The 18,673-nt window shown below is 37.3% G+C and overlaps 2 protein-coding genes across 2 annotated transcripts in view; one reads left to right on the top strand and one right to left on the bottom strand.

Moving 5' to 3' along the window:
• GRIN3A (glutamate ionotropic receptor NMDA type subunit 3A) overlaps positions 1-18,673 on the top strand; it is a 166,892-nt gene that overhangs the window by 87,007 nt on the left and 61,212 nt on the right. The window lies entirely within an intron of this gene.
• LOC306644890 (ATP synthase subunit O, mitochondrial-like) lies at positions 5,152-5,868 on the bottom strand (the record flags this gene model as incomplete). The annotated part of the gene is given in 4 exon segments (XM_079112150.1): positions 5,152-5,292; positions 5,296-5,307; positions 5,313-5,514; positions 5,578-5,868. Coding segments are annotated over 4 exon segments (642 nt in total). The 5' UTR covers positions 5,865-5,868.

The raw sequence follows: 18,673 nt of genomic DNA, 5'->3' as shown, positions 1-18,673 counted from the left end.
CTAACCCCTCCCACCCCCCATGAAAGTCACTCTTGTAAATAGACACACTGCTACTCAGAGTACCTCAGATCTACTCTTCTTTCTTCATTCATTTTCTTGTCTCCCTCACTTTTTCTGAGGTGTATGGAGTATCTTGGAAAGTCCCTTGTGAGATCTGCCCAATGCCATCTGGCTCAACTTTTTATTTCCAAAATATGAAGTACCTGGCACCTGATAAACATTTAATAGTGGGAAAAGTTACCAAATTCCATTTCAAGATTCCTCCATTTGAAGGTTAAATTTTGTTTCTGCTACATAATCAGACTTTGTGATTCTAAGCACTTAGAGCACTGCCCTTAGGTGATTATAAGATAATACATATAAAATCCCTTCGCATGGTGGCTGTTCAGTATTGATATTCTATGGTTATTTGTTAAACCTAAATTCTCTATTTCACTATAACCTCACCTGTAGTGACCAGGTGAATGAAGGGCAATTCATATTAAATATAAGACCTGAGGACCCACTCTAGTCATTTTTTTCTTATACCTTTAACAATAAGATGACCAAATACATCCTTGACTTCTCCAGGAAGAATTACAACCAACATTCATGGCATTCAGGATTTATGTGTGGACATACATCTTTAAAATAAAGCTTGTGACCATTTTTAAATGGGGAATTTCAGAAGAAGCCCAAATGCATTACCAAGGAATATGAAATTTATTTGTAGAATTTACTGACTTATAATAACCTTCCAAGCAAGGCACATAAATTTTAAATCTGAAAGGAAAACACACACTGAGAGAGAGAGAGAGAGAGAGAGAGAGAGAGAGAGAGAGAGAGAGAGAGAGAGAGAGAGAGAGAGAAAGTGAACTTTTTGCACTCCTCCTTATCAGACTAATAAATCAACCAACAAGCTACTCTCTGTGTAGAGTCTATGGAGGATCCAAAGAATAAGGAACATAATCTTTGTCCTCAGAAAATTTATAATCAAGTGAAGATTAAAATACTTCAATGAAATAAGGGAAAGAAGTGTGTTCTCCCTTGGATGTTCAGTAAATATGTCAGTATCCTTGTCCATCCTAAAGTGGCTTCCCTGCTGGGCTTGCTATCACATCATACCGCTTTTCCCCTTCACAAATGTGTATATATGTAATGAATTGATGGGTTCTTTGTTCTCGAACATGTCACCTAATCCAGGGATCCTAAGGAGACAATCAATGAGACCAATCAGAAATATGCTTCAAACATTTCATCAAGAAGTCCTTCATTTCTTTTTTCCATAGTTTTTTTTCTACCAATTAATAGAATTCCAAAATTAATAATGAGGCACTGCAATAGGCTCTAAAGGACATCAGAGAAAAATACTTCCTCCAACAACTAATTATAAAACATTGTGATTGATGAAATAACAAAAATAGGTAAGAGGAAGTCATGGAACCCATGAGGATGGTCAACTTTGTGGGGTGGATCACAGAAGGCAAAGATACTTAACAGGGTTTCAAAGGAAGAGCAGTGATTATTCAGAGATCAAAAAACAAATATAAATTCCAAAAATAAACAGTAACAGGCAAGACTGAGCCAAATGACAAGAGCCCTGGGCTCAGTGACTGAAGATCTTGTTTCAGTTTCTAGATCCTCAATTGTCAACACTGTCTTCCTTACCTGTTCCTACAATAATACCACATAGCAAGCAACTGTGAAATAGCAGTACCATCCAACAAACCAAATTTATATAGCTCTCAAGTTTGCCAGATTCAACTGACCTAATCCAAACTCACTGTGTATTTTAGAGTCAGCTGGGTTGTGGATGATACAGGATAGCTTCAATAATTTGCTAGGGTGACCATGACCCTGCCCTACATATCTAAACTTCCAAGAGGATTTTCAAGGCTTGTCCTTCCCATGCCAATAGCAAGGACTGTAACACAAACAGAAAGGTGCAAACACTTCCAAATCTATGCTGGTATCATGTTTGCTTATACTGCAGTGACCAAAGCAAGTCACATGGCTGGGACCAGAGGCAGAGAGAAGGGACATTCATAGTGCTGTGGCAAAGGGTATGAATCAAAAAAGGAGGAATAACCCAGTCGTACTGGTGCACACTTGTAATCCAAGCTACTTAGGAGACTGAGGCAGGAAAATCACAAGTTCAAAGGCAGGGTGCACAACCTTAGTAGGAACTTGTCTCAAAATAAAATTTAAAGGCCTGGGGATGTAACTCAGTGGTAGAGCACTTGTCTATCATGTGGGAAGCCCTGAGTTCAATCCCCAGCACCATAAAGAAAAAAAATAGGGAAGATGTTACCATTTGGATGTGAGGTGTCCTCCGTAAAGCTCACGTATGAGACAATGCAAAAAGGTTCAGAAATGATTGGCTTGTGAGAATCTTAACATAATCAGTAAATTACTCCCTGATGGGATTAACTGAGTGGTAACTGGAGGCAGGTAGGTATGGCTGAAGGGAGTGGTTCATTGGGGGCGTGGCTATGGGGTATATATTTTGTATCTGGAGAGAGGAGACCTCTCTCTCTGCTGGCTGATCACCATTTGAGCTGCTTCCCTCCACCACACTCTTTGGCCATGATGTCCTGCCTCACCTCTATCCCTGAGGAAGGGAGCCTGTTTTCTGTGGACTAAGACTTCTGAAACCATGAGCCCTCAGTTATGATGGCTGGGTCATTTAGTCACAGCAATAAAAAATCTGACCAAAACAGAAGAATAGAAGCCATTAATAAAATCAATCCACTCCACCCACTTAATCTCTCTAGGGTTTGGTTTCCTTTTCTAGAAATGAAGGACACAATAATTTCCCTCTGGACATTCAAGGGTGATTGGGAGGAAATGTATGGAAAGCATTTTTGAAGTCCTTCAACTAAAAATATATACCTGAATAACCAAAAATGTTAAGGAAATCTAAGAGTTTGGTGTCTCTCTGTGGTTTGTGCACCAGCTAGGCACACACTTAAACCCCTAATTCAGGTTCCTAAGAAATTCATAGTCTCAAAAATGGCTAGAAAATGTCTAAGCTATAATCAAAAAAGGACATCTAAATGCCAAACTCTGCCCCAGAAAAGGGAGGAGAGTGAGATAAGTTCAATATTCATGATAACCACCAAAACACCCACAATGTCTGTGTCTGGAGGAAGTAGTAGAGTTCACTTGATTCATGAACTAGATCTGGTCTCAATCATAACCAAGTCTTTGGTCTTGGACAAGTCACTCGAACTTGAGCAGTTCTGGTTTCTTCATCTATAAATTAAGGGTTTTGAATTAAGTTATAACATCATTTTAAACATTTTAATATTACAGTCTTTAATTTTGGGAAGAAATTGCCCATTTGCAAATGAACCAGCTTATCTCAAAATCATCAGAAAATTGTCAGTAAAGGAAAGAAAGAAGTTGATTCAGATTTTAATAACTAAGCAAATGTGTAGAATCTACTTTATGTATTTGACAAATAAAAATTATATATACTTTAAGGTATACAACATGATGTTTTGATCTATTGTATACACTGAAGTAATTAGAATGGTTAACATATTCATAACTTCATATAGTTACTTTTTTGCTATGGTGAGAACACTTAAAATATACTCTTAGCAAATTTCACATATACAGTTTGGTGCTGTAAATTATAGTCATCATGTTGTACACTAAATTCTCAGAACTTCTTAACTTATGAATGAAAGTTTATACCATTTGACCAAAATTCCCCATCTTTCCCACCCAACCCTTGTCAGACACTGTTTCTTTTATGGGTTCTTTTTTTTTTTTTTTTTTTTTCTTGAATTCCACATTAAAGTAGAATCATACAGAATCTGTCTATGTCTGGCTTACTTCATTTTATACACTATCCTCTGGGCTGATTCATGTTGTCAAAAATGGAAGGATTTTCTTCCTTGATAGGGCTGAAAAATATTCCACTGTATTTATATACATACCACATTCTTTTTATCGGTCCATCCATCTATCCACAGAAATTTATATTGCTTCCATGTCTTAGCTATTGTGAATAATGCTGCAATGAACAGACATTTCTTCAAGTTATAGAGTTCAATTCTTTTAGATATGTACCCAGAAGTAGGATTATTGGATCTTATGATCATTTTATTTAAGAAATTCCATGCTCTTTTCCATAATGACTGTACCAATTTATAATCCCACCAATAGTGTGTATCCTTTATGTCCTTTTATCCTTACCAACACTTCCCACTTGACTTTTTGATAATAGCTGTGTTAACAGATATGAGGTGATATAACATTGTGGTTTTCATTGCCTGTCCTGTTGCTTAATGATTTTGAGTACTTTTTCATATACCTGGTGGTCATTTATGTCTCTTCTTTGGGGAAATGTCTACTCAAGTCCTTAATCTATATTTTAATTGGGCTATTTAGTTTTTTGCTATAGAGTTGTATGAGTTCCAAACACATTTTGAATATTAGCTCCCTATCAGACATAGGGTTTTGCAAACCTTCCACAGTTTGCCCTTTCATTTTGTTTACCACTTTGTCAGAAACTTTAGTTTAATGCAGTCACATCTGTTTACCTTTGATTTTGTTGCCTGTGAGGTTTGTTTGCTTGTTTGGGGTACAGAGAATTGAACAAGGGACTCTCTACCACTGAGCTACATCCACAGTCTTTTTTACTTTTTGAGACAGTGTCACTGAGTTGCTCAGACTGTCCTTGAACTTGAGATCCTCTCTATCAGCTTTTTAAATCACCGGAATTACAGGTGTGCATCATCTTGCCCAGCTGTTGCCTATGCTCTTGGAGTCATAGTCACACAGCCTTGCCAAGACCATAGTCAAGGAACTTTTCCCCCATGTTGTCTGCTAATATTTGTATAATTTCAGGTCTTATGTTTATCATCCATTTTGAGTTGATTTTTGCATATGGTTTAAGATAAGACTCCAGTTTCATTCTTTTGCTTGTGAATATCCAATTTCCCTGACACCATTTATTGAAGAGACTCTCCTTTCTCCATTGTATATTATTTGTACCTTTGGTAAAAACTAGTTGGCTATCCAAGCATGGATTTATTTCTGAATTCTCTATTCTATTCCGTTGTCTGTGAGCCTGTTCTTTTTTATTCTTGTCTCTTCAAGAAGCATTTTATTGTTGCTCCATGTTTAGGAGTTTTCACTGATGATAAAAAATCAGCACTTTTAGATACACTCCTGCATAGCCCAGCTCAGCTTCTGAATCTTGGTTTTTACAGACATATCAACATTTTTCTCTCCAATATGGACAATCATTTCACCCATGATTGCTGGATCATTCTTAACCTCCAATTTCAATACTTGTCCTTAACTTAGGAAGCTCTACAGGCCTGTCTTTCAGAGAGAACAGCTTCAGGTAAAGGAGACACAGTGGTCACTGTGCAAGATACTTCATAGTGCACACTCATAATGGTAGAAAAGGCAGAAATGATGTCATGGCCATTTTCTAGGCGAACTTTTTCAGCAAGCAAATTGATCAGGTTAGACATCATGGGGGAAAACCTCTCTTTTGCTGTCATCTTTAAATAACTACATATTTTTAGCTAAAAAAAATGAGGATTTTGCAATCCCAAAAGACCCCAAATAGACAACCAGGAGTCATTTAGGCTTTTCATGTTGATGGAACACTTAATATAGGAATTCAGAATAGAAGCAGGCACTTTGGGTTCCTTTAGTAGTTGGGCTACTCTCAACGACTCCTGTTCTACTTGTTCCAGTTTATTCTGTTTAGATACAGCAGCATAAAGAGCAGTGGCATAGTGAACTTCAATCCCACATAGCTGAACAGGTGGCCTCACAAGCTTGGCAAATGGTCTGATCACAGATATACTGAAGCAATGCACTTGCCACAAAAGCCAGGACACTGCTGGGGCGGCCATCTTCCCCTGGATCCTGTTCTTAATATTAGTACCATACTACTTTGATTTCTATAACTTTGTAGTATGTTTCAAAATCAGGTAGTATTATTCCTGTGGCTTTGTGCTTCTTGCTCAGAGTTGCTTAGTCTATTTGGGGTCTTTTGGGGTTGCAAAATCCTCAATTTTTTAGCTAAAAGTATGTAGTTATTTAAAAATGAATACTGCTAAAACAGATGATAATTTTAAAATACTCAGCTAGAAATCATTCACAATTTTTTTTTTTTTTTTTTTTTTTTTTTTTTTTTGCTTTGAGTGCTGCAGACTGAACCCTGGACTCACACATGCTAAGCATGTGCTCTACCACCGAGCGATACTGCAAGCCCCATAGTTACTTTTTTAAACCAATGAAATACATTTAATTTGTGTGATTATATAGATTGACACCATGAATTTGTAGGCTCTGAATCAACTTTCCTTTACTCTTTCTCTACACTATGGTCATATTCATTCACCTAACACTTAATAAACATCTTCTGTTACTATCTAGTCACCCAAAACGACAGATCATGGAGATGATCTGCTCTTTCAGATTTTACCAAGCCAGTTTCTACACATGAGTTATGGAACTCCTAATTTCATATTCCTAGTTTGTGTGCTGTGAGTATTACTCAAGGTTGTGGAAACTGAATTGACATTCAGGTTAAGTCCCAGAGGTGGTACACAAGTGTAATATTTTAAATGTGTATATGACATAGCTCCACTTAGCTGTCTTATCTTAACCAAATTGCTTAATCTCACTGATCCTCATTTTTCTCAACTGCAAACTTGATGAATCATTGCATTTTTTTTTTATTACAACATGAAAATTTTCTCAAATTTACCAAAGAAAGAGAAAGAAAATGCCTTTCTTTAACTCAGCTGACTGCTGCCCTCTGATGCTTGGCTCACAAAGCAAAATACGACTTTAGTTGTGCTGCTCTTGTGATTCATTTAACTGGAGCAAATGTGCTGAATAGAGAAAGAAAGATAAGCAAACCCGAGTTCAGTCATAAACCGGGAGATGGTTTCAAGTAGAAAAGCTGGAAGGGATGCCACAGGCAGGCTTCCCTGGGGGAGGAGGGAGAGACAGGAGCCGTCCTATCCTCCCTGAATGCCTGAATTTTTGAGGACCCCTCATCATACTGAATGTCTCAATCACTAATTCCTTGAGCACTCCAGAGCAAAGACAGATTGACCATTCAGTGGTTGCAAATGAAAGTATAAGATACAGCAAGTCACCCCAAGTGCTACCCAAGAGAAAGATAAAGCAAGAGGAAAGAATTTCTCAGTAGTTTGTCTTTCTGTTTATCTGACATTTTGTTGGAGCAGCCTCTGTTAGAGGCTGGTTTCCTAGGGTCTGTGTCAGGGGATTGCTGACCTTTAGGTTAAACCTCCTACTGATACTTTTGCACCCAATCCACCTTGAATGAAGGCCAAATGGGACATGCTTTGATATTTAATTCACCTGAGTTATATAATGAAATAAAAGCAGACATTTAAAAAAAAAGTCCAATGCCATGAGGATGTCAGTAGAGTTGTGCCAAATGCCTTACATCACTAGACTGGAGGTAAATTTATAGCTGTTTTTGTTCATTTGCATTTAATCAGCCCCGAATTGCTGACTCTAGATTCAGCAAGGACCTTCCTGCCTGCGGAGTCTGCAGCTATAGTACTCTGCTGGTAAGGGGCAATGACTCAAGTGAGAAGTTTGAGTTCCATCGACCACAGGTCATTTTTCACCTTGAAATTTGACTATATAGCAAGGCAATTATATGAACAAAAATCCAGGGTTATTCTGACAGCATGACTTACAGGATTCCTCATTTCCTTTCTTTTTAAAGAGGCTCTGTAGCCTCTGTTTTGGCCCCAGTTGACCTGGTGCAAGCCTCAAGACTGCCACCTTCCATGGAATCACAGCTTAAGAGGAATTATGATTCTAACTCATATTATGATAACAATTTCCTTTGAAAATCCCACATAAGAAAATACCTCACATAGGAGTTAGGATCTAGAATCAGCTCATATGTCTGTATAGCAACTTACTCCAACAGCATGAGTTGAAGACCTAGGGAAAATTCTTTCACATCTCTGAACTTAATTTACTCCGCTCATGTACTGGAGTTATTAACAGAACCCACCTCACGGGAGCATAGCCAGACTGAAATGAGATGATAAATATGAGGGCCAAGCACATAATCAGGATAATAAACAATAGCTCCTGGTATTGACAAATTATTAGGGACTAATTAAATTCCCACCTGTGGCTATTAGCTTCATGAGAGAAGACTGAAATCTTTCAAGGAGCCATTTTGCAGATTTTTGTGAGTCTCATAGTAGTTAGGGGAATAGCTGGCAAAGACAGAAACTTTTGTACTGCGTACTGTAGTGGTCCAGAACAACAGAGCCACACAATCTGCCCAGCTCTGTTGTTTTCTCACTCCATAAACTTAGGTAAGTTTGCAGCTCTGCACCTCAGAATTTTCATGTATAAATGGGTCTAATCATCATGGGATTGTTGTGAATGTCTTAAAGATTCACATGTATAAGTCACTTCAACAATGCCTGGCACAGGCCAAGCTACATCATCATCACTACTGTAGTTATCATTACTCCATGCTTCGTTGTTCAGAGAAAATAGTGTTGGCAACAGTATTGGTGAAATAATTGGACAAGTAAGGGAGAAATGGACCTAATTGCACAAGATGGTCTAACATGAAAAGGGATCTTTTTCCTGATTTTTTAAAATAACAAAATTGTGTTTGTTATGTTCAAATGGTATTTTAAGTGTATACAAATTATGGAATGGATAAATCTACCTAATTGACATGAATTATCTCATATGGTTATCATTTTATGGTAAGAACACTTAACATCCAACTCGCAGTAATTTTCTGGATTATATCATTAGCTATATTCACCGTCTGTATAGTAAGTCTAACTTATTCCTACTATGTAACTAATTTTTTCTTAACTCCTCAATCCACATTCCAACTTCCTCAGAATCTGGTCTACCATTCTACCCTCAGCTTTTATGAGATCAATTTTTTTTTTAGATTTCAACTATGATTCAGAACATGTTTTTATCTTTCTGTGCCTATCTTATTTCCCTCCCAGCAATAATGTCCTCCAGATTGATCTGTGTTGTTGCAAATTATAGGATTTCTTTTTTTTTTTTTACCAATTAGTATTGCATTGTATATATGTATCACATTTGCTTTATCCATTTATTTATATCTTGGCTATTGTGAACAGTGCTGTAACAAATGTAGGAGTATGGATATCTCTTCACCATGCGGATTTTATTTCCTTTGGGTATATACCCTGCTGTGGGATTACTGGATCAGATGGCAGTTCTATTTTTAATTTTTTGAGGAACTTCCATACTACTTTCCCTAATGGTTATATTAATTTACATTCCCACCAAAGTGTACAAGGGTTCCCTTTTCTCCACATTTTCCACATTTTTTTTCTTTTGTAATTTGTATAATAGCTATTCTAGCAGGCACAAGGTAAAATCTCATTGTGATATTGATTTTTCCTTCATGGTTTAGTAATGTTGAACATCTTTTTCATGTATCTGTTGTCCAACTGTGTCTGTTTTGAGAAATGTCTATTCTGGCTTTTTGCCCATTTTTAATAGTGTTATTCTTTTCTTGTTGCATTCAATTCTTCATATATTTTGGATATTAAACCCTTGTCAGATGTGTAGCATGCAAATATTTTCTACTATTCTGTAGGTTGTCTCTCATGCTGTTGATTTTTCCCTTTTGCTGTGCAAAGTTTTTTTTTTTTCTTTTTTTGAGTAATTCCATGCATCCATATTTGCTTTTGTTGTCTGTGATTTTAAGGTCATGTTCAAAAAATATGCCAGGACTGATGTCATGGAGAAGAAAACATGTCTCCCCTATTAGTTTCAGAGCTTCAATCTTTTATTTATGTCTTTAATCCACTTCAAGTTATTTGTATATGTGGTGTGAGATAAGTATCTTTCTTCTGCATGTGTATGCTCAGTTTTCTCAACACCATTTATCAAAGAGACTATTTTTCCCAATTGTTGGATTCTCAGAAACTTTGCTAAAAATTGCTTGGCTATAAACATGTGAATTTATTTCTGGAATCTCTATTTTATTCCATTTGTCCATCTGTCAGTTGAAAAAGGGATTTGAGAGAGATTTTCAAGATGACAATTGGAAGGGGCTCAGTGAACTGAAAAGATAGGCTGTTCCAGATGAACAAAATAAGGAGACATTAGGACCAGGGTCAGAGAAAAAGCAAAATAAAATGACCTGCATAAAAGAAAGGAAAGAACCAGACACAAAGAGATAGAGAGAACATCTGTAGCAGAGTAACACTGATTCCTTTGTAGAAATTCTATAATTCTTTGGTTTTATCTTTAGAGTGTCTAAAGGCAGACACTTCGCTTGGATACCATGACAATAGACCCTACTCTTGTATTACAAAAAATAGAGAGATACCAAGGACTTCTAGAAGCTCAGTAAATGCATACTATTGCAGGCTGATGCAGACAATTTCATGGATGTTGCTAAGTAAATTTAATTCAGATTATTTCTTCTAGAATGAAATGAAGATTGGAAACTTATGGTATATAAATAGTAGATGGAGGAGTGTTGTTGAACCTAGCATACTTTAAAGAACAAAGTATAATTATTTTATCAGTCACAACCATGTGGGGAAGTGACAGATTATATCTGAGCCCAAATAAGGATTTTTCAAGCTCACATTTGCATTATTTTTGTGACCTGGAGCAAGTTCCTTCTTTACTTTTCTCCTTATAGTCTTAAATTTCCTTCTTAGTAGATTAAGAAGTAGGACAGTGTTGAGGCTCTAGAGTCAAACTGAGTTCAGAATGCTTCTTTATGCCTAGTGACTGAATTCTCTGAGAAAATTGTTTAAACTAAAGCTGTGATTTCTTATATGAAAGATAAATATAACAATACTTACTGCCATCATTGTGTGCTTTAAATCATGTAATCCATACTAAGGTGTTAGCACATTTGACACATGGTTAAGAACTAAATAGATGGAAATTATTTGAATCATCAATAAAAATAATGAATGGGGTGATGTAGCTCTGCAGTAGTGACCCTGGGTTTACCTACCCACAAAGAAAAAAGAGTTGTGAAAAATAAGTGGACTGAATAATCTTTAACATCTCCTCTAGCTATTCATCTTTCCACTATCCTGGGCTCCAGACACTTACAGTATCCCAACTTTAGCATCTCTCTTCTGATTCATTCCGTAACCCCCAACCAAAACCCAAGTACAGTGAAAAAAAGAAACATAAGGGTACTAATGTATCAAGGGAAATGTGTATGAGAATGTGTATGTGTATGGGGCAGAGGGATGTATACGACAGGGAGGAAGGAGCAGGACTCAGTCCTACACCTACTTCAAGGTAGCTAGATATCCAACGCAAGTATCTGAACCCCTAAGACGCAGTATGCATGTCTAATCTGAGGTAACTTTGCCAATCCATCTAGCTTATTTTTTACCATTTATGAATTGAACACAGAAGCCATCAGAATTCTTGTGCCTGGTGAATGGAATAATATGCATGGATGAGTTTTGTAAACAGCACAGTTCAAATGTTGCTGTTGTTGCTGCTGTTGCTAAAACTGTGATAAACATCTTGTTTAAAAACCCAAAGGGAATGGGCTATTAGTCTTATTGCTGTAAGCTGGTTTTAGTCATTTGGATTAAATTGATCATTATGTTTGAGGGATGTATGTCTTATCTATAGTTTCTCAAAAAGAGAAACCTTCCCTGAAGGCAGCTATGTGCTAGAGAAATATAATATACTAGAGGTAAAATGTACTAGAGATAAGTGAGCTAGAGATTAATAGTACAAGTTCTCAGGTTTCTGGATTCATTTCCCCTACTCTGCTATTTTCTGGTTGTGTGGCTTTGAGCAAGTTGCTTAATCACTCCAAGCTCCAGTCCCTCCATCTTTAAAATGGGGATAACAACTGTATGGCCTACAAAGAGCTGTTATGAGGATTAAACAAGGTGATGAATTTAAGTTCTTGGCATAGTGCCTGGAATGGTGGAGGCACCCAATAAGGATTAGCTATTATCATTAAGAAAATAATGGAAGACATAATAAGGAATTAACAAACAATTCCAGCTTTGATGAGATGGCAGGTACACAAAGACAGGGTCAAAAGGATGCGGAATGGAGGCAAGTGCAAAGAAGGAGATGGAATGAATAACTCCACTAACATGAGTAGGTATAACTATGGTCAGTTCTCGTAAACTCAGGTCTATAGAGGTTGCTCCAAAAGCACCTGCCCCCAGGATAGCGTTTAAAAATTGTCTATATGTTAGACTATCACTTCATCTTGAAATTTGGTGACCAGAGTTTTCTTTTATTTGCCCTAGAAAGAAGAAAAGGACTGTTGTAGTCAGGAAGTACTAGAAGATTGATACACCAGTGCAGATGGAAATGAGTTTTGTCATCATACGAAAGCCTGAATATTGACTTGCTGAGATTTATCACACCTACCTCTGCTCATTCACCTGCAAATGTGGATCTTCCTAAAATAATGTTGGGATTATAGAATGGAGAGGAAAATTAGAAATATGGGAATTAAGGAGATAGTTAAATCCATATTGTCTATACTGAAGTTCTGTAAACATTTTCTGATTGGGCCAGATAGTAAAAATTTTATGCTACGTGAGTCAGATGGTCTCTTGTGCACCTACTCAGCTCCACTGTTGTAGTATAGGAGCAGCCACAGACAGTATATAAATGAATGGGCAGGACTGTGGTCCAATAAAACTTGTTTTACAAAAACAGGTGGTGGGCTGAATTTGGCCCATGGGCCATACTTTGCTGACCCCTCTTCTACATGCAGACTTGATGCAATGATTCAAGTTGTCAGAAGGAACATGGCTAAAGCACCCATAAACCAAGCTTGTAGTTGAAGAACGTTGTTGACTATAGATGACTGACCTAGCACAAAGGATCATTTCCAGACTGAAAATGAAGGGAAAGGCAGTAAACTGCTTAGCTTTAGATAGAGAACGCAGCTCCTATAGAAGAAAATAAGAATAACATGGAAAAAAATGGAGCATAAGATGTAATCAGTCTCATATTAGAAGAGCTCAGAAACATCATTTCCAGCCTCATTTATCTGTATTCTAATGTCCAGAGCATGAGTAATAGCCAGGAGGAAGATGTGTCCTTGTTTGCCAGGGATAGTTCTAGTGTGTCAGCAGTGCCCCCTTTTAAAGAAGTGTCCTTGCTTGCAATATAAATTCTATGACCACAACTTTAACCAAAATGATTTTGAAATTGTTGCACAAATAGGTACATACTACTTAACATTTCACCAAAGCTTGAACAATAAGTCTATAAATGCAGAATGTAGGAGTAGATGAGGGGAATTAAGGACTTTGAGTCAAACGGTCAGATTCAAATTCAATATCAAATTCAATATCTTATAATTTTTTGCAGGTTTTAAACAATGTAATAAATCTCCCTGAACATCAACTTTTCATATGTAACAATAAATAATAAGTAGTAATCTTGTAATATTTAAATGTATTATCATTTAATAAATATCCAAGAATACTATTTTTTATTATCATTGTTATTATTATATATTTAAATGGAACAAATTGGTTCAGTGGGGACACAAAGTCACCCTCCATATGTAAAAGATGCGCCTCAAGAAGAATGATTTCCTTGACACTGGAGACATGCAAACCAATTTAATAGCACCTTCTGGTGATGTTATAAAGACTTGCTACTGAAAGTCTGGTCCATGAACCATGGCAGCAACCTCAACTAGGAATTTGTTCATGCAGAATCTCCAACCTAGACCTAAAGATATTTTTAAATGTATTTGTATTGTAAACAAATGGGATACGTCTTGTTTCTCGGTTTATATATGAAGTAGGCCTCTACTACTAATAATTATACATTTATCTAGGGTAATAGTTTTTGATTCATTTTTTCCTTCCCACCCACCCCTCCCACCCCTCTTTTCCCTCTGTACAGTCCTTCCTTCCTCCATTCTTACCCCCCACTTAATTAAAAGGGCCATGGTCATCAAAAGGATGTGGTGATTCTCAAGTACGTTTCTTTTTTTTTTTTTAATTTTTTTTATTGTAAACAAATGGGATACATTTTGATTCTCTGTACATGGAGTAAAGGCATACCATTCATGTAATCATAAATTTATATAGGGCAATGTTGTTTGATTCATTCTACCATTTTTTCCACCCCTCCCACCCCTCTTTTCCCTCTATACAGTCCTTCCTTCCTCCATTCTTGCCCCCCTCCCTAACCCTAACCCTAACCCTAATCCTAACCCTAACGCTAACCTCTCCCACCCCCATTATATGTCATCATCTGCTTATCAGTAAGATCATTCGTCCTTTTGTTTTTTGAGATTGGTTTATCTCACTTAGCATGATATTCTCCAATTTCATCCATTTGCCTGCAGATGCCATAATTTTATCATTCTTTATGGTTGAGTAATATTCCATTGTATATCTATGCCACAGTTTCTTTATCCATTCATCAATTGAAGGACATCTAAGTCGGTTACACAATCTGGCTATGGTGAATTGAGCAGCAATGAACATTGATGTGGCTGTATCTGTGTAGTGTGCTGATTTTAAGTCCTTTGGGTATAGGCCAAGGAGTGGGATAGCTGGGTCAAACGGTGATTCCATTCCAAGCTTTCTGAGGAATCTCCACACTGCTTTCCAGAGTGGCAGCACTAATTTGCAGCCCAACCAGCAATGTATGAGTGTACCTTTTTCCCCACATCCTCGCCAACACCTATTGTTGCTAGTATTCTTGATAATCACCATTCTAACTGGAGTGAGATGGAATCTTAGGGTAGTTTTGATTTGCATTTCTCTTATTACTAAAGATGTTAAATATTTTTTCATATATCTGTTGATTGCTTGTAGATCTTCTGTGAAGTGTCTGTTCATTTCCTTTGCCCATTTGTTGATTGGGTTATTTGTATTCTTGGTGTAGAGTTTTTTGAGTTCTTTATATATTCTGGAAATTAGTGCTCTATCTGAAGTATGAGTGGCAAAGATTTTCTCCCACTCTGTAGGCTCTCTCTTTGCATTGCTGATAGTTTCCTTTGCTGAGAGAAAGCTATTTAGTTTGAATCTATCCCAGTTGTTGATTCTTGCTTTTATTTCTTGTGCTATGGGAGTCCTGTTAAGGAAGTCTGATCCTAAGCCAACATGTTGAAGATTTGGACCTACTTTTTCTTCTATAAGATGCAGAGTCTCTGATCTGATGTCAAGGTCCTTGATCCATTTTGAGTTGAAGAAACTCAGGGTGGTACACTTTACCTTGCTATGAATGATTCAGACTTCAGTGGATAAAAGTACATAGATGATTTAAAGCCCCCCCCCCCCCGAAACCTGAGACCACTTGATATTATAGTCCATAGGTTTGGAGTGGATAAAATAATATTATGGGAAAGAGCTGATATATCCCATTCTACTGGGCAAGTTAAAACTGACCCTTTCCACCCAATTCTAAAGACCAATGTATGAGGTCCAGTTGCTACATTCCATTTATGTTTTAAGTACCAATCTCATATAGGTACAAACATAAACCTTAAATAAACCCATAAAGCATTGGAATTATTTTTCAACTGAGTCATCATATCTACCTTGGTCATAGTGGCTTCTTTCCTGAGTTTGTTTCCATTTGTTTTGAGCTACTTCCCTGATTTCTGAGAAATGCATGTCTGATTGTTCTCCATGTGCTGCAGGTAGAGTTCAGTATTCATTAATACTGAACAGTTCACATACAAATAGATAGTTTAACCTTAGATATTTCCCCAAGGCTCAAAGAGGTTGATGCAAATATAAACAGAAATGGAAGAGCTGGTAAAGTATTCAGCTGAAACTTTAAAAGAATGCTTCTCTCTCTGGGACTTCCTGGTGATGGTTGTTATACAGTTCAAATGCTTTAGCTCTTTGTATACTTTTATCCTCTCTCCTTGATGCAGGCTTTCTGACATCCCTGGCTGTCTGAATTACACACAGAGCAGGCTACACTGGCCCACTGGGTTGCATCAATCGCTTCTTAGATCACTTTTCCAATTCTATTATTCTGTGACTGCTGAGTAGTCCACTGTTATTTTCTGTTAGAACCTCACACAGAGGAATAAAAAAGAATATCTTACTTTGAAAGAATTAAGATAACAATTAAATGGTAAAAATTAATCTTTCAGGGAAAAGAAAAACAGCATGAGGTCAGAAAAAAGTATGGAATTTGTAATGCATCAAGCCTAAAAGAATATCATGTCAATAATGATGATTCACTTATAATTGCCATATATTCCAAGCATCTCCTATGTGCCAAGCACTGTATCTTTGCATGATGATGATGATGATGATAGCAGCTAATACTTGCTAAGGACTTATAGCCACATGAACGAGCTAGTCAAAATTCGGATCTAGCCAGGAAGGCAGATTTAACAAATAATCCAAATGTTATTGGTGCTATGTGAAAACTGAAGGTGCAAAAGGAGAGTGTTTCAGGTGACCTGACTCAAGCTGAGGGTCAATGAATGCTTCCTTGAGGAAATGGCATGTAAGAGTTAACTAGACAAAGGAGAAGTAGCAATAGGGAAATAGATCATCCCAGACAGAGTCAAGGCTATGTAAAGAGCTCTGATCAAGCAAGATGTATGTGTTGGAAAAACTGAGAAAACTGACATAAGATGAGGATAGGGGGCAAGAATGGGGAGATGAGACTAGAAAGAAGGAAGGAAAAGAATCATGCTAAACCTTAGAGGCCAGGTGAGAAGTTTGGATTTTATCCCAAGGTTGATGGGGAACCATTGATGATGATAAGATTTGAGTTCTAATGACTGAGGAAGTTGGAGAGAAAGAATGGGAATGTGTGGAAGGCAGAGATGATGACTCAGACTACAGAAGTTGTAGTGTTGGTAAAACATCTCCAAGTAAGAGTGAGGTCCCCATCCAGCTAACAGAATGCATTCTCTCCTATTCATTCATGCTTTAGGGATCTTTCCACTATCAAGACCTCAAAATCACTGCCTCCACAGAGTCACATAAGGCCAAGGTGGAGGCTGATGAGCAAATAGCAGCCAAAAGTTACGGAAAGGGTAAAATACAAGGGGCCAGTCCTGAATTGAAATTCTGAGCCTGGATCTATGGGTTCCTACTTCCTTCCACATGCCTGGGGAAGAAAGGATACCCTGAAGAATTCTGCAGAGTAAATAAGGCCCAGAAAGGCAGAGTTTGCCTAGAAACTGTTCATAAGCCATAAAAGTATTGCCACAGCATAAGATGAGGAAATAGACTCCAGGAAGAGATTCTTTCACAGACAAAAGTATGTTATGTAATGGTCCTACATTCTTTGAACTTAAAGAAAGGGCTCAATGACAATGCTTAAGTAGTAGGCCAGGCCATTAGCACTTTTTGTACTAAATGGACAACAAGGCTGTCATCTCCCTGTATTCAAAGAATAGGTATGAATTCATCCATCATCAAGCATTCCATTGATCAACTACTTGATGAAAGCCATTGGGAATACTATAATGAGTTTAAATAGAACTTTTGTTTACAGAGTTCCAGTCCAGTGAAGAAGTTAAGCATCTAAACATTAATGAAATGTTAACACAACTAAACTGAAAACTCCATCTGTATGTATACTAGGAGGACTTATGAAAGGGGGTTCTGACCTATACAATAAGTTACTGAACTGAAAGTAGAAGAATGAATACCAGTTAAATGGGTGAAGAAAGATGGGATAATTGTAATACAATTAATTAACTTGACAAACAGTTACAGAGTACCTGCCTGGAAACAATCACAATAGGGAACCATGGTACACAGTGCATGAAACTTGGTCTGCAAGTCAGGGAAAGTCTCAAAGGCTAAATCTTGTTGATCTCTATGAAAATTTGGTCATTAGCTACCCAAACCTCAGTGTCTTAATCTGAAAAAGAAAATAACATCTATTGCAGGATTATTATGAAGATTATAAATGTTTGAAACCCTTAACTCACTGTCTGGAACTTAAGTATCAGATTTTGCAAGGACCAAACCAAGGGAGTCAGTATGACATATATCAGAAGCAGTGTTCTACCGTGGTCAAAAGCTGAATGTCTTTGATCAGACTGTCTGGGTTCAAATCCCAGGTGTGACATTTACTAGCTCTGTGACATTGGACAAATGTCAAACTTTCTAATATTCAGTTTCTTCATCTGTGAGAGGAATAGAGTGAAAATACCTAGGTCACAGGTTTCTCAGGTGGATCAGAAGAAATGATTCATGGAAATGTAAAGGTTTGCTTAAATAAACACTTAGAGTGCATAGTTTGTAAGTACAAAGTGCTATATCAATACAGATAAATAAGCAGTCAATCACTTTCATTGTTATCACTGGGGAGTAGGGTGAAACTAGATATGACCAAAGACTTCTCACAGAAGACCTTGATGTAGGTTTTAGAAAATGAATAGATGCTGTACAGAGAAACTACTGATGAATTTGCTTTGCTTAACCTATCAGGCAGCGATTTGCTATTGTGCAAATTGCTAGGGGGTTGAGGTCTCAATGAGAATATTAAGAAAAGGCTGATGAGTTCCCTCTAATAACCATCTTTACTTTGGTTACTGCCATGAATGGGAAAGCAAGATGATGGAGTGGACAACAAACAGGGCTTTGAAATCAGACACACTTTGGTTCTGATCCAATCCCTACTGCTTCCAGCTACTGAACTTACACCAGCTATTTCACTTCTCTGAGCTTCAGAG

The sequence above is a fragment of the Sciurus vulgaris genome (assembly GCF_902686455.1).
Source record: "Sciurus vulgaris genome assembly, chromosome: 15".
Classification (NCBI taxonomy): domain Eukaryota; kingdom Metazoa; phylum Chordata; class Mammalia; order Rodentia; family Sciuridae; genus Sciurus; species Sciurus vulgaris.
Note: the sequence above shows the minus strand (reverse complement) of the source record. Positions and strands in the feature narration are given on the sequence as shown.